Here is a 12,443-nt window from a genome sequence, read left to right as displayed (position 1 = left end):
CAGTTTGACCCATATCCACTCCAAGGTAGACCACATCGTAGGGAGTATTTCACTGCAAAATATCCACTCTTACCTTCTTCCTGTGTTAGCTTATTTATTAAACCAACATCTGCTGAAGTGTCTACATAAAATGTTTACAAATAGTCATTGAATTTGTACTGGTGTGTCAGCTCCTGGGGTTAAGAGCTCTGTGGAGAAAAGTGAACAAAAGGAAGCCCCCTCCGCTCCCCATGGAGCTTACATTCTAGTGGGAGCAGATAGACAATATACAATTAAGTATATAACGCCCATGTAGAAATACTTAGAGGTAAAAACATGTAAGTGATAGAGGGGTGGTCAGAAGACTTCTTTAAGGAGGTAACATTTGAGAAGAGTGTTGAGAGAGAGAGCTAGACAGATATCTTGGGGGTAGAGTATTTTTGGCAGACAGAACAAGTGCCGAGGCCCTGAGGTACAGGACGTGCAGGTGTCTGAAGAACAAGGAGACAAGCGTGGGTGGAATGGAGTGAACAAGAAGGAAGGTGGTAACAGATGACATCTCTGAGCCTTGGGAAAAACCTTGATTTTTTTTTTTTTTTTTTCCCAAGAATGATAGAAAACTCATCAAGGGTTTTGCAATGGCATGACCTGACTTCTGTTTTCAAAGGTTTTTGGTTTGACCAGCAGGGTAAACAGTAGCGCCATTTACTGAGATAAGGAACAGAGGGACAACATTGGATTTAGAGGCTGGAAATCAAGCATGTAGTTTTGCTCAAGTAAACGCACAGTTCATGTCAGGATAGCTCAAGAATAGACAGAGAGACTTAGGAGTCATCAGCTTTCAGGTGGTTTTGAGAACATGATACTCTGTGAGACAGGGATCTTGCTGCTAGGGATTTGCAGGCTAGAAGGGAAGAGCCGACACGTACAAGGGAAAGTGGTAATGTGGAAAGATGAAGAGGAACATGTGGGTTAAGTGAGTCATCCCATTAGGTTGGAACGTTGGTGTGAAACACATTGGTTTCCCTTTTAAAGGCTAAGGAAGGATGTAAAGGGCTATTTGACCCTGAGATCAGTTTATCCCATGATAGCAAGGCTGTTAGAAAGAGGGTTAAAGTTAACCCTGAAATTATTTTCTCCTTCTTCTTATGCTTTATCTAATTTATTACGAAGATCTATTATTTTTCTTCAAAAATCACTCTCAAATTTACCCAGTTCTTTTTACTCTTACTGCTGCCACCTAAAGCTATGTCTTCATTTCCCTGGTATCTCTCACTCTAAAAGATTCTATGTACCATTTAAAAATAATCATCCTGAATATTCTAAAGTAGTTTCCAGCATTCCTTCCTGTCATCCTATTCTGCTTACTAATAAATCATAGAATGTGTGGTAAGTAGTGAAAATCTAATCTGAATTGGTCCCTTCAGATGGCTGGTTGAAGAACATGTATGGGTGACAGATTCTCTGTTGCTAAGCCAGAAGCAGAAACCAATGTTCTAATGCTTTTGACCTTATGTTCCAAGATTCATCACCCTTTTATAATTGGGGGTATTATGGGATGAACTTTGGATCCATCCAGAAACCCAGACATAATTTTTCTAAGTATCTCGGGATCCTCCATGGTAATTGGAGGTGGCCACACGTAGAGCAGCCTCTGCAGGGATAAGTTTGCATCAGGTCTGGGAAATCTGCCTGTGGATAGAGTTAAACTCTTGTGTTTTCCTGGATACAACAAAAACCTTAGGAGTTCCATGAGAGGTGTTTAAGGTTAGGTTTTAGTTTTAAAATTCCATATGAAAATTATCTATGAGTGTACTTGGTACCAGTAGAAGACATGCACCTAAAGTAGTGATGTTTTTCCTTCCCACCAGGTTTTTGCTGAAGAGGGCTTGAAGCTTGCTTCAAGTGTACAAGCTTTCTCAAAACAGGTAATTCACATACCCCCCTGCCTGGTCCTGGTGGTGATGTCATAAATACTCATTTTGAGAGTGTATTATTAAGGTATAACGGTATTTGATGTTTAAAAGGTGGAGTTTCATTAGAATTGTTATAACTGCCATATTTACATTTCAGCTGAAAGATGATGACAAACTTATGCTTCTCCTGGAAATAAACAAGTTTGTTCCTCTCTGCCACCAGCTCCAGACAATAATTAAGACACCTTTACAGAATCAAGTGTTTCTAAAGGTAAAAGGGACAGTGGGACATGCAGGAAGGCACTTGAGAAACTTTCACGCTCCTTTTTTTATTAGGTTAGCTTCCAGCCTCTCTCTTCAGATAAAGTGTTGATACCCAAACTACAATTTATTTCCATTTTTCCTGCCTCAACTACAAGAACTGTTTATCATCTGCAGTTATAACTGACCTCAGGGAGCAGTAGGTTCACCAGATAAATTAGCTTTTTGGACATGATTAATGCCATAGCACTGAGCAGCTGCCCCTAAATCTCACCATCATCACCTGTCTAGGGCACAGACCCTTCAGAGAGAAAGGCTCCTATTGTTTATCTTAGGAAGTTTGTGTGCAGCAAAGTAGAGTGCAAGGGACTGCAAGTTAGGGGTTCACTGCCACTGTTTGGTGCACACCGAGAAGCCATAAATGGTCTGAAATAGAGCAGGTTGGTTTTCCATTCATTCTTCCTGAGGTTCCATGAAGTTGGCACGCACGAGACTTCAGCAGCAATTGCCGCTTCTGTGTTCTGGGGCCTCAATTCATCAAGTCAGTTCAGATACCTTAATCTATATACCCTTTGACACCCCTTAGATTTCTATAATGGTGAAATTGTAGATGACAAAGTCTTTTGAAGGCCCCCTGGTAAGAATCTGATCTGCTTGCTTTCTGTCACTATAGGTTGATAAGTGTATTACAAAGGCAAGGTCCATGATGGCTGTTTTGGTTCAGCTTCTCTCACTTTGCTATAAACTGTTGAAGAAGGTGAGATGATTTCTCTGTCTTAAACTCAAACTTTAAAAATTGAAAAGGCAAAAGAAAATAGTTTAATTTTGTGATTTTTATTTTAAGAGTAAAGCAGATACTAATTATCTCAATTCTTTGCAGCTTTAGATGGAAAACAACAGATGGGTCTCAGTTACAACTGTGGATGGTAAAACTTGAGAAACTTTTGAGGTCGGATCTTGGGAACACCATGTGGCAACACTGACTATTTTAGAAAGCAAATGATCCTTTGTTTCAGAAATTCAACAGTTTTGCAGAGAAAACAAACTGAAATCTTGCTTTATTTTCTGATCATGAAATCGATTGTGAAGCTTTCTGACAACTAATAAATGCCATGGTAGTTGCTGTATTTCTAATTGCAGGGTGATTTTAAAATGGGACACTGCTTTGAATAATGTTCTTTAATAAGTCAGACCAAATATCCCAACTGTCTTAATGACAGTTTAATCCAAAGAAGCTATTGTAAATATATGCTCACTGATGGCATATTTTACCGTAACTGTTTTATAAATTTAAGCTTCCCATCTAGGACACTAACTTGCAGCAGCAGACGCCCAATAGTCTCGGTGATGCAGGGTTTCCCACAAGCCTGTGGGCTCCTCTTCACTCCCTCCTGTCCACTGAGAATGTCTGGGCCTCTGCCTTCCCCTCTGGGCCAGGTCATCCATCCTAAGAGCGCACGTTTGTTCTCTAATGTTTCAGAGCACAGGCAGTCTACTGTGACGCATGCCCCTCTCCTCTCCCTTCCCAAAAGCAGGATCATGGAGCTTACGCCACAAAATCCTAGAGGGACGCTCGCTAGGAAGTGCTTGTAGTTCTCGCTGTAGCGCGGCTGGCTTGTTTCTGCCGAGTGTTAGTTGGAAGCCTAAGCCTCTGTTACTGGCTTCAGAAGTAGTTTTTGTACTTCTCAGTAGCGACTGATCGAATGTAAGATAGAAGACAGAATAACTGAACTAAGCTGTTTAAATTCTGAGTAAACATACATTTTATATACGTGCCTTTGGAATGTTCATTATAAAACAAATAAACATCTTTAGTCTTTTAAATTTTAGGGTTCAAAGCTCTTGTTTTTGAGGGGTGGGTTTGTAGGATCCGGTTATAAGTTCTGTCCTGATGCTGTATTGTTAACTTTGTTTTTCTGTTCTTTTATCACAGTGCTTTGAAATTCATTTTGAAATCTAACAGGACATGCCAGTTGCCAAAAGGCAGTATTTCTACAGGCTTGTCTGATGATAATTATCTGGTTCAGCCCTCATAATGAATATGCACCCGATCCTGAAGAACCACAGAACTACCACCTAGCTAGTCAGTGTTTTATTGAAGGAAACTTGAATTTACTGTAGGCCTTCGAGAGAAAATGGCATGTAGTCAGCTTTTGTTATGACCTTTATAAAATATTTCTTTATAGAAATCACCAAACATGATATTTATTCCCTGAAACCAAAATATTCTTTTAAATTACAATGGAAATAATGGGAGAATGCTGTTAAGAGTATATGTAAAACAGATATATAATTTTTTTTTTTTACTATCTTTAGTATCTTTGTTTTATGACATCTCTGGGAATCATTTGTGCTACATCAAATGGGGATTTACTGGTTTACGCTTACACTTTGAGCTCACAGTACTATTAGAGCAGAGGTTCAGAGTTACTACTTACATCATGTCTGGTGGGTATACTTAGGGGACAGTCAGGCTGGCACTTAAAAGAATTTTCATTATAAATCAAAAATAATTTTAAAACTATTCACAAAAGAGCTTATATACTTGAAATGAGAATTGTTGTTCACATGCAAGGTTGTGTCCAACTTTGTGACCCCATGGACCGCAGCACGCCAGGCTTCCCTGTCCTTCACTATCTCCCAGAGTTTGCTGAAACTCATGTCCATTGAGTCGATGAAGCCATCCGACCATCTCATCCTGTCATCCCCTTCTCCTGCTGCCCTCAATCTTTCCCAGCATCAAGGTCTTTTCCTTTGAGTTGGCTCTTCCTATCAGGTAGCCAAAGTATTGGAGTTTCAGCATCAGTTCTTAAAATGAATATTCAGGGTTGATTTCCTTTAAGATTGACTGGTTTGATCTCCTTGCTGTCCAAGGGACTCTCAAGAGTCTTCTCTAGCACTACAGTTTGAAAGCATCAATTCTTTGGCACTCAGCCTTCTTTATGGTCCAACTCTCACATCCATACGTGACTGCTGGAAAAACCATAGCTTTGACTATACGGGGACCTTGGACAGCAAAGTGATGTCTCAGCTTTTTAATATGCTGTCTAGATTTGTCATAGTTTTTCTTCCAAGGAGCAAGTGTCTTTTAATTTCATGGCTGGAGTCACTGTCCACAATGATTTTGGGGCCCAAGAAAAGAAAGACTTTGTCACTGTTCCATTTTTTCACCATCTGTTTGCCACGAAGTGATGGGACAGATGCCATCTTCGTTTTTTGAATGCTGAGTTTTAAGCCAGCTTTTTCACTCTCCTCTTTCACCTTCATCAAGAGGCTTTTTAGTTCCTCTTCACTTTTTGCCATAAGGGTGGTGTCATCTGCATATCTGATGTTATTGCTATTTCTCCTGGCAATCTTGCTTCCAGCTTGTGTTTCATCCAGCCCAGTGTTTCTCATGATATACTCTGCATATAAGTTAAATAAGCAGAGTGACAATATACAGTGTTGAAGTACTCCTTTTCCAATTTTTAACCAGTCCATTGTTTCACGTCCAGGTCAGAGTGCAAGTGGGGGATGGGAAAGGGATAACTTAGAACTTGAACAGCAAAAGATGATGGAAGTCCAAAAGAATTTACACATCAATGGTAACTTTTATTTAAAAACAAATATTTGTATGTTTGTATGCATTGCAGCCCTTAAGGAAAAATAACAATTTAAAAAGCCCTTTTATTTGAAATTCATTATAAATATATAATCTTAAACCATAAATTCATAGATTTTTGTTTCTTTAAATATGAAAGCTTTTTTTCTGTTCAAAGGCATCTGTGTCTGTGAAGTATAATAACTTCTTCACTGGTTATCCTGTAACTGAAGTGTGAGAATGAGTGACCACAAATACACGTGTTACTTAACACCACATGCTTATACTTCCATGTTAGCAAAGCCCCTTTCAGGCCTTTTCATGTGTCCCCATTAAGAAGCCAGTGCTACATTGTTCAGAGCTGAAGGCCAACCTGTAGGAACAGAGAAGGCAAACTACACCCTTGCCTCTTCTTGGCAACCTAAGTAAGACCAGACGTTTCGGTGGTGTCACACTGAAGCAGACTGGGGAAGAAAGGCCGGTTGTCTTCAGCTTCAACATGACGGAAAATTGAGGCAAAAACAATTAGCATGTTATAACATTCAAACAGAATTATGTCAAAACGTAGTACTTATTAATGGGGTACAGGATGATGAGTATATTTTTCCTCAAAATGCTTTGTTTGTTGGTTTTTAACCAGGAAAACATCTCTTGCTTGCTAGTTAGAGAAAAGCAAGAGAAGAACAGAGTGAGTGAGTACATGGGTAGTCAGATCTGGGAGGTGGAAGACAAAGTAGAACTGAGGCTTGTTATGCTAGACAAAGAAGGAAAACTTGGTCAGGTTTTCAGACCGGGCCTCCCTGCGGCGGCCGGGTGTGAGGTCAGCTTCGCCCGGGCTGGTCCGTCCTCGGAGCGCGGACTAGGCCAGTGAGGACAAGGAGGCGGTGCTGCTCTCTCCGTCTCAGGCCTCGGCCCTCACGAGGCAGCTGTTGTGGCTCTGAGGCGTTTCACCACAACTTCTTCGTACTCCTTTTGTGTCAGTAACCCTTCTGTTATGCTTTTACTTTCTTCAAATTTAGGCAACACAACTGCAATGTAGCCCTCAGTAGATGGCTAGAAAGGAAACAATATTTAATGTTGAATGGTACAAAAATAAAATAAGAAGTGCTGGATGGGCTCCTACTTCCCCAGCCCTTTTTACCTTCTCTTGAAGAATAGATGGTTTATGGAGAATGTTTTCATTCACTTCCATCAACCGTCCTCTAACACAGCTAGTTAAAAAAAAAAAAAAAAATTGTTTTGAAGAAAAATATTAACCTCCTTTGTTTCTCCAAAGTTGCAGTTCAAAAGTAACTTACCTAGATATGGTATATTCTTCTCCATCTGAGCAGTAAATCTTACACAGAGGTGCAAGTTCTGTGAGAAACTGTGCCCCCTGGTAATAAAAGGGAAGAAAAATTAATTGATGTGCATTTTCATTTTTCTTTGAGAGGCAGCCCTCAGTGTTACAACAGCATATATTCCTGGAATTCGTGTTTTAAGTAAAAATGAGTAAAGCACAGAAAAAAAATTCATTTCTTCAAACATTTATATATTAAATGCCTGCTACGGGTCAGGTAACATCCTAAGCTCTAGGGGTAAAAGCAGTCAGACACACGTGATAATAGTTTAGTTACATATTAAGAATATATTTTATTATACATTATATTTAACTGTATATGAGAAAGCTCCATATATCCAAGTGTAAAGATATCCAAAGGGCAGGGAAATCTTATCAATAAACAATATAAAATCCAATATTATAGCAAACGACAGCAATGTCATACAAAGTTTCATTAAGATTCCCACTTAGTTTTATATTAGAACTTTAATATATGAAAGGACTTCTTTATTAGGGTCAATCACTAAGGCTTTTTGAAGAGGGATCTTTGTTCTAATTTTTTTAAAAATGCACTTTCAGGAAAATGTGGAGAACAGAAAAGTTTTCAGGAGCAGTTAGGAGTAATTTACTCCTTACCCCATCTCCCACTAGTGAATACTGCATTTTGACTTCAGTCTGAATGTCATGGCATGGTTTTAGTTTCATGTACTCCACTGTATGGATGTATCAGGAGAGGTTCTGACAAATGCCTACAAGAAGGCTCACAGGAAATGGATGCAGGCATGTCTCATGTGTTGCTCTTTCCTTCCAGGAATTTTTATTGCAGTGAACATTTGAGGTCTAGATACTGTTCTTTAGGGCCTCTTTACCACTCACAGTATTATTAGACAGTATTCAGGTGGTGTTAGCACACGCTTCACTTCTCTGGTATGTGGTGACTTTGTTTCAAAATACTAGTCAGTGTGACTCCCACTTTTGGGAGAAGCAGTTAGAGATTCATCCTAGATGGTTTCTCTACCACTGGGTCTGTGTCAAAAAGAAGTGTTTTAACCCCTTGTTGTCACCTCCCTTAGGAGAATAAATGATGAGCAGTGCTGAGATCCAATCAAAGTTTATCTACAGAGGGTTCCATATGCAGGTCCCTCTCTGTTCCTCAGTTGTAACAATGGTGTTACATTGTTATTTGTTTTGGACAAAGATTTATCACAGGAACATCAGAAGCACCAACTGTTACTTGTAGTTTGTAGATTTCAAAGAATGGTCCATGCTTTTTAAAGTCCATTTTCTTCTTGAATGAGGAGGAAAAAAATAATTATAAGGCAGGTTATTAGAGGCCTTTAGGCCTAGTATAAACAAGGGTCTTACAGAACAGTGAGGGTAATTAGCAGAAACTCTTTGTATGAACTCAATAAATGAAAATCACTGCAGATGGTGACTGCAGCCATGAAATTAAAAGACACTCCTTGGAAGAAAAGTTATGACCAACCTAGATAGCATATTAAAATGCAGAGACATTACTTTGCCATCAAAGGTCCATCTAGTCAAGGCTATGGTTTTTCCAATAGTCATGTATGGATGTGAGAGTTGGACTGTGAAGAAAGCTGAGCGCCGAAGAATTGATGCTTTTGAACTGTGGTGTTGGAGAAGACTCTTGAGAGTCCCTTGGACTGCAAGGAGATCCATCCAGTCCATCCTAAAGGAAATCAGTCCTGAATGTTCATTGGAAGGACTGATGTTGAAGCTGAAACTCCAATACTTTGGCCACCTGATGCAAAGAACTGACTCATTTGAAAAGACCCTGATGCTGGGAAAGGTTGAGGGCAGGAGGAGAAGGGGACGACAGAGGATGAGATGGTTGGATGGCATCACCGACTCCATGGACATGAGTTTGAGTAAACTCCGGGAGTTGGTGATGGACAGGGGGGCCCAGCGTGCTGCAGTCCATGGGGTTGCAAAGAGTTGGACACGACTAAACGACTGAACTGAACTGAACTGAAGTCATCTACTCAAACTTTCCTATCTGGGGGCTTTGTCAGGATATTTTAGTATGGTATTGAATTGTCCTTGGTGTGATACCCTCCTTTAATAATATTGGTCTTGCATAGAGTTGTAGAGGATAGAGGTAACATTTTTATATAACTGAACACTATTTGGAGAAGAAAGTATAGCTAGATGTGTACTAAACTGGCAATGATTTAGGAATAGGAAATGATATGAAGCAAATACTGTGTATTTTAAGACTGATTTTTTTTTCACTACCCCAGAACTGTGTTTTTCTCTTTTAAATTCACATGTGAAAATATGTGACAAAAAAGCATTGATCTAGAGTTTATAAAATTTGACATACTGGTTTAATAAAATTAGAAGGGACAAAATATTTTCTTATATTGGTATTAGAGTTATTCTTTCAAAGGCCCACTTTCTCCATCCTTTATCCTGGGGATGGTAGGGATGGTGGTGCAGAGCCTATATGACAGGTAATATACCTTTTGAAATACCTTATCTTTTTGGTCTGAAAATTTCTTTGAGTTAAAAGTTCAAGATGATTCTTAAAATCATCTCTAGCTGCCAGGGAAGTGCGCTGAGTATATATTGCTGGTTATAAGACTGACTGGCTCTATCATTATTCTGATAATAGAGGATTTAAGTAAAGAAATACAGGTACATACCCGCTTAAATTTCCCAGAGACTTTGTTCTGAAGTCTGCTACAGTTGGTACTGATTTGATAAGAAATGCTTTTAATTGTTTTTCCACTTTGAAGAACTGGATGAGATCCTGCCAACGTGATGACACATATTCTATGAGGGGCAAAAATTGATCCAATATTACTGCATGGTATAATTCTTCCTCCTATAACATAGTATTCCTACTGGCACAAGAAGAGCTGAGCTGACATTTGTTTAGTCAACCTGTCATTCCCTCCCCACCCACCCCTCCCCCGCATTTTTTTCCCCCAGCTACTATTGGAGCTTAACTGAAGAATACAATAATAAAAATGGAGAAAATGGGATTGAATTTCCTTCCCCTAAAAGGGGAGAGTACCAAGGTGTTAGATAGCACTGAGGCATCATATGTACATCTGTGTTTCCACCCTGGCCCTCTCCATGGGCTCGGGCAATTCCACGATTAGGCACGGGCTGGTTACTTGAAGTAGTAGCTGGCTGACTAAGGGTATGGTCCTCCATTTGGATGTCTGAGTAATCAAGTTTACTTGTTTAGTGTAAGCATTGAAAAACTCATTCTTGTCAACTAAACGCCTATTATATATATAATACCATCTCTACACAGTGGAAGATAATAATTTAGTGAATATTCAGTATAAGACCATACCAGGCTACAATATCAGAAAAAAAAATTTTTTTAATAATTTAAAATTTCCAATTTGCTTACCGGTTAGAGTGCTGTAGTATACAGTGGTCTTCACAGGGTTTTCCTTTGACATCTAGAAGAAATGAATGCGTCTATGGCTCTTGAGTCAGTATTTACTGCCACTGTGTGGTACTTTCTTTGGTTCATAAAGATAGTTAATTGTGAAGACTAGATACATATGTCACTGGTATCCCCTCATTACTCAAAAAGATACACCTAAAGGCTTCCTATAAAGGAGTTAAATCTGGACCAGATGGAATCATTCATTCAATGTCAAAGTGATGTTAATTCTTTGCTCCATCTTGTTTTATCCTCACTTTAAAATGATTATACTCGTTAATTCTATTAGAAAAAAAAGTGATGATTAGTGATGCATCTTTTTAATATAGTAGCACATGTTTTCTTGGTCAATTTTAGAGTAACTCATCTTGGTTTGCCCAGGACTGTCCTCATGTTAGCACTCAAACTCATGCATTCCACGAAGTCCCTCAATCTAGGATAAACCTGATGGTTGGTTACACAAAATTTGGCCAATAAGACATATGCTATTATAAAATATTTCAATATTGCAAAAAATGATTACACCTATTATCTCTGAATGAATATAAGCAAGGATGTGGAGGAGGGTCTCCAGTGATGCTCCCATCTTATTTGAAGGTACACAGAAGCTCTCCAATAGGATACCTACTTGTAAGTGTATGTTAGTCACTCAGTCGTGTTCAACTCTTTGCGACCCCATGGACTGTAGCCCACCAGGCTCTTCTGTCCCTGGGATTTTTCAGGCAAGAATACTGGAGTGGGTTGCCATTCCCCTCTCCAGGGGATTTTCCCGACCCAGGGATCGAACCTGGGGTTGCCTGCATTGTAGGCAGATTCTTTACCACTGAGCCACCAGGAAGTGGCAAAGTGTAATAGATTAGGCTTTCCTGTTGTTCAGTAGCTCAGCTGTGTCTGACTCTTTGCCACTCCATGGACTGCAGCACACCAGGCTTCGCTGTCCTTCACTATCTCTGGGCGTTTGTTCAAACTCATGCCCATTGAGTTGGTGATGCCGTCCAACCACCACATCCTGTCACCTGCCCCCCCCCCCCCCCCCCCCACTTCTCTTGCTTCAATCTTTTCCAGCATCAGGGTCTTTTCCAATGAGTTGGCTTTTTGCATCAGGTGGCTAAAGTATTGGAGCTTCAACATCAGTCCTTCCAATGAACATTCGGAGCAGATTTCCTTTAGGATTGGCTGGTTTGATTTTGCTGTCCAAGGGACTCTCAAGAGTCTTCTCCAGCAAAACAATTAGAAGCATCTGCTATCTAAATGCCTCTTTCTAACCCACACTCTTTTCTCACTCCCTATGCCTCTAGCTTAGTTTCGACCTGATTGTTTAAATCATTTTATGGTGCACTGAGTCCCTTAAAACCCTTTAGGTACTCAAGGAGATTGGAAGCCAGTTCCTATCTCCCTCGGAGATCTCACCGAGATCTATCATCTTCCCCCAAGTAACCCACCCTCCTGAACTCGCACTGCACTCACCCTCCCCAGAATGCACCCTGCTGTTTTTCCATGTCTCTGCATTCCCTTGGCCTAGAGGGGAACAGAGATCCAGTTCCTTCCGCTGTGGGGAGAGTGCGCGTGGCTTATGATCTGTCATCATATTGCCAATGGGGCCCAGGAGAGACGAACATCATTCCTCACTTACCTGCTTTGTACCAGCGAGTAAAGTAACGATCCACAAGCGACGGCACCGCAGGCTCGGGAGCCAAGTCGGCCACAGGGTCCTTGGGCTCGGTAGTCATGGCGACCTCCAAGGCTGCAAACCCCGCCCTCCGGGACCCGGACACTTCCTCCCGCGGACCCAGGAGTAGGGCGTCTTTCCGGCGTGTGGCCGGAGACACGCGATGTGCGCAAGCGCGCTGCTCCTCCAATCCCGCAGGCTCCGCCTACCGGCCCAATTATTGAGCTTTGGCATATGACGTCAAAGCAGAGGTCAAATACAATAGGCTGGGCAGGAAGACGTAGCGG

At 40.6% G+C, this 12,443-nt stretch overlaps 2 protein-coding genes across 3 annotated transcripts in view; one reads left to right on the top strand and one right to left on the bottom strand.

The window, feature by feature from the left end:
• The window catches only part of CTNNAL1 (catenin alpha like 1), a 56,673-nt gene extending 52,693 nt beyond the window's left edge, over positions 1 to 3,980 (top strand). For both annotated transcript variants that reach the window (XM_070795235.1, XM_019965626.2), the window contains 4 exons: positions 1,851 to 1,907; positions 2,053 to 2,166; positions 2,830 to 2,913; positions 3,037 to 3,980. In XM_070795235.1, coding sequence (XP_070651336.1) covers positions 1,851 to 1,907; positions 2,053 to 2,166; positions 2,830 to 2,913; positions 3,037 to 3,042 — 261 coding nt within the window. In that variant the 3' untranslated portion in view covers positions 3,043 to 3,980. The remainder of the gene's footprint in view (positions 1 to 1,850; positions 1,908 to 2,052; positions 2,167 to 2,829; positions 2,914 to 3,036) is intronic.
• A 1,746-nt stretch (positions 3,981 to 5,726) lies between these two features.
• Positions 5,727 to 12,342, bottom strand: ABITRAM (actin binding transcription modulator). The gene is made up of 6 exons (XM_019966692.2): positions 12,121 to 12,342; positions 10,449 to 10,500; positions 9,727 to 9,856; positions 7,035 to 7,111; positions 6,878 to 6,947; positions 5,727 to 6,789 (listed from the first exon to the last, which is right to left on the bottom strand). Exons 1-6 carry the CDS (start codon positions 12,215 to 12,217, stop codon positions 6,652 to 6,654), a joined length of 564 nt encoding a protein of 187 aa, XP_019822251.1. The 5' UTR covers positions 12,218 to 12,342; the 3' UTR covers positions 5,727 to 6,651.
• Positions 12,343 to 12,443: the final 101 nt, after the last annotated feature.

The sequence above is a fragment of the Bos indicus genome, chromosome 8, assembly GCF_029378745.1.
Source record: "Bos indicus isolate NIAB-ARS_2022 breed Sahiwal x Tharparkar chromosome 8, NIAB-ARS_B.indTharparkar_mat_pri_1.0, whole genome shotgun sequence".
Classification (NCBI taxonomy): domain Eukaryota; kingdom Metazoa; phylum Chordata; class Mammalia; order Artiodactyla; family Bovidae; genus Bos; species Bos indicus.
The sequence above is the reverse complement of the archived record's forward strand: the minus strand, read 5'-3'. Positions and strand labels throughout refer to the sequence as shown.

What these genes read in the sequence shown, in the direction of transcription:
- ABITRAM (XM_019966692.2), bottom strand. Translation starts at nt 12,217, where the DNA reads ATGACTACCGAGCCCAAGGACCCTGTGGCCGACTTGGCTCCCGAGCCT. An exon ending in GAAGAATATACCATATCTAG is followed by an intron (nt 6,948 to 7,034) that starts GTAAGTTACTTT and finishes TTTTTTAACTAG; the next exon opens with CTGTGTTAGAGGACGGTTGA. An exon ending in CATCTATTCTTCAAGAGAAG is followed by an intron (nt 6,790 to 6,877) that starts GTAAAAAGGGCT and finishes TTTCCTTTCTAG; the next exon opens with CCATCTACTGAGGGCTACAT.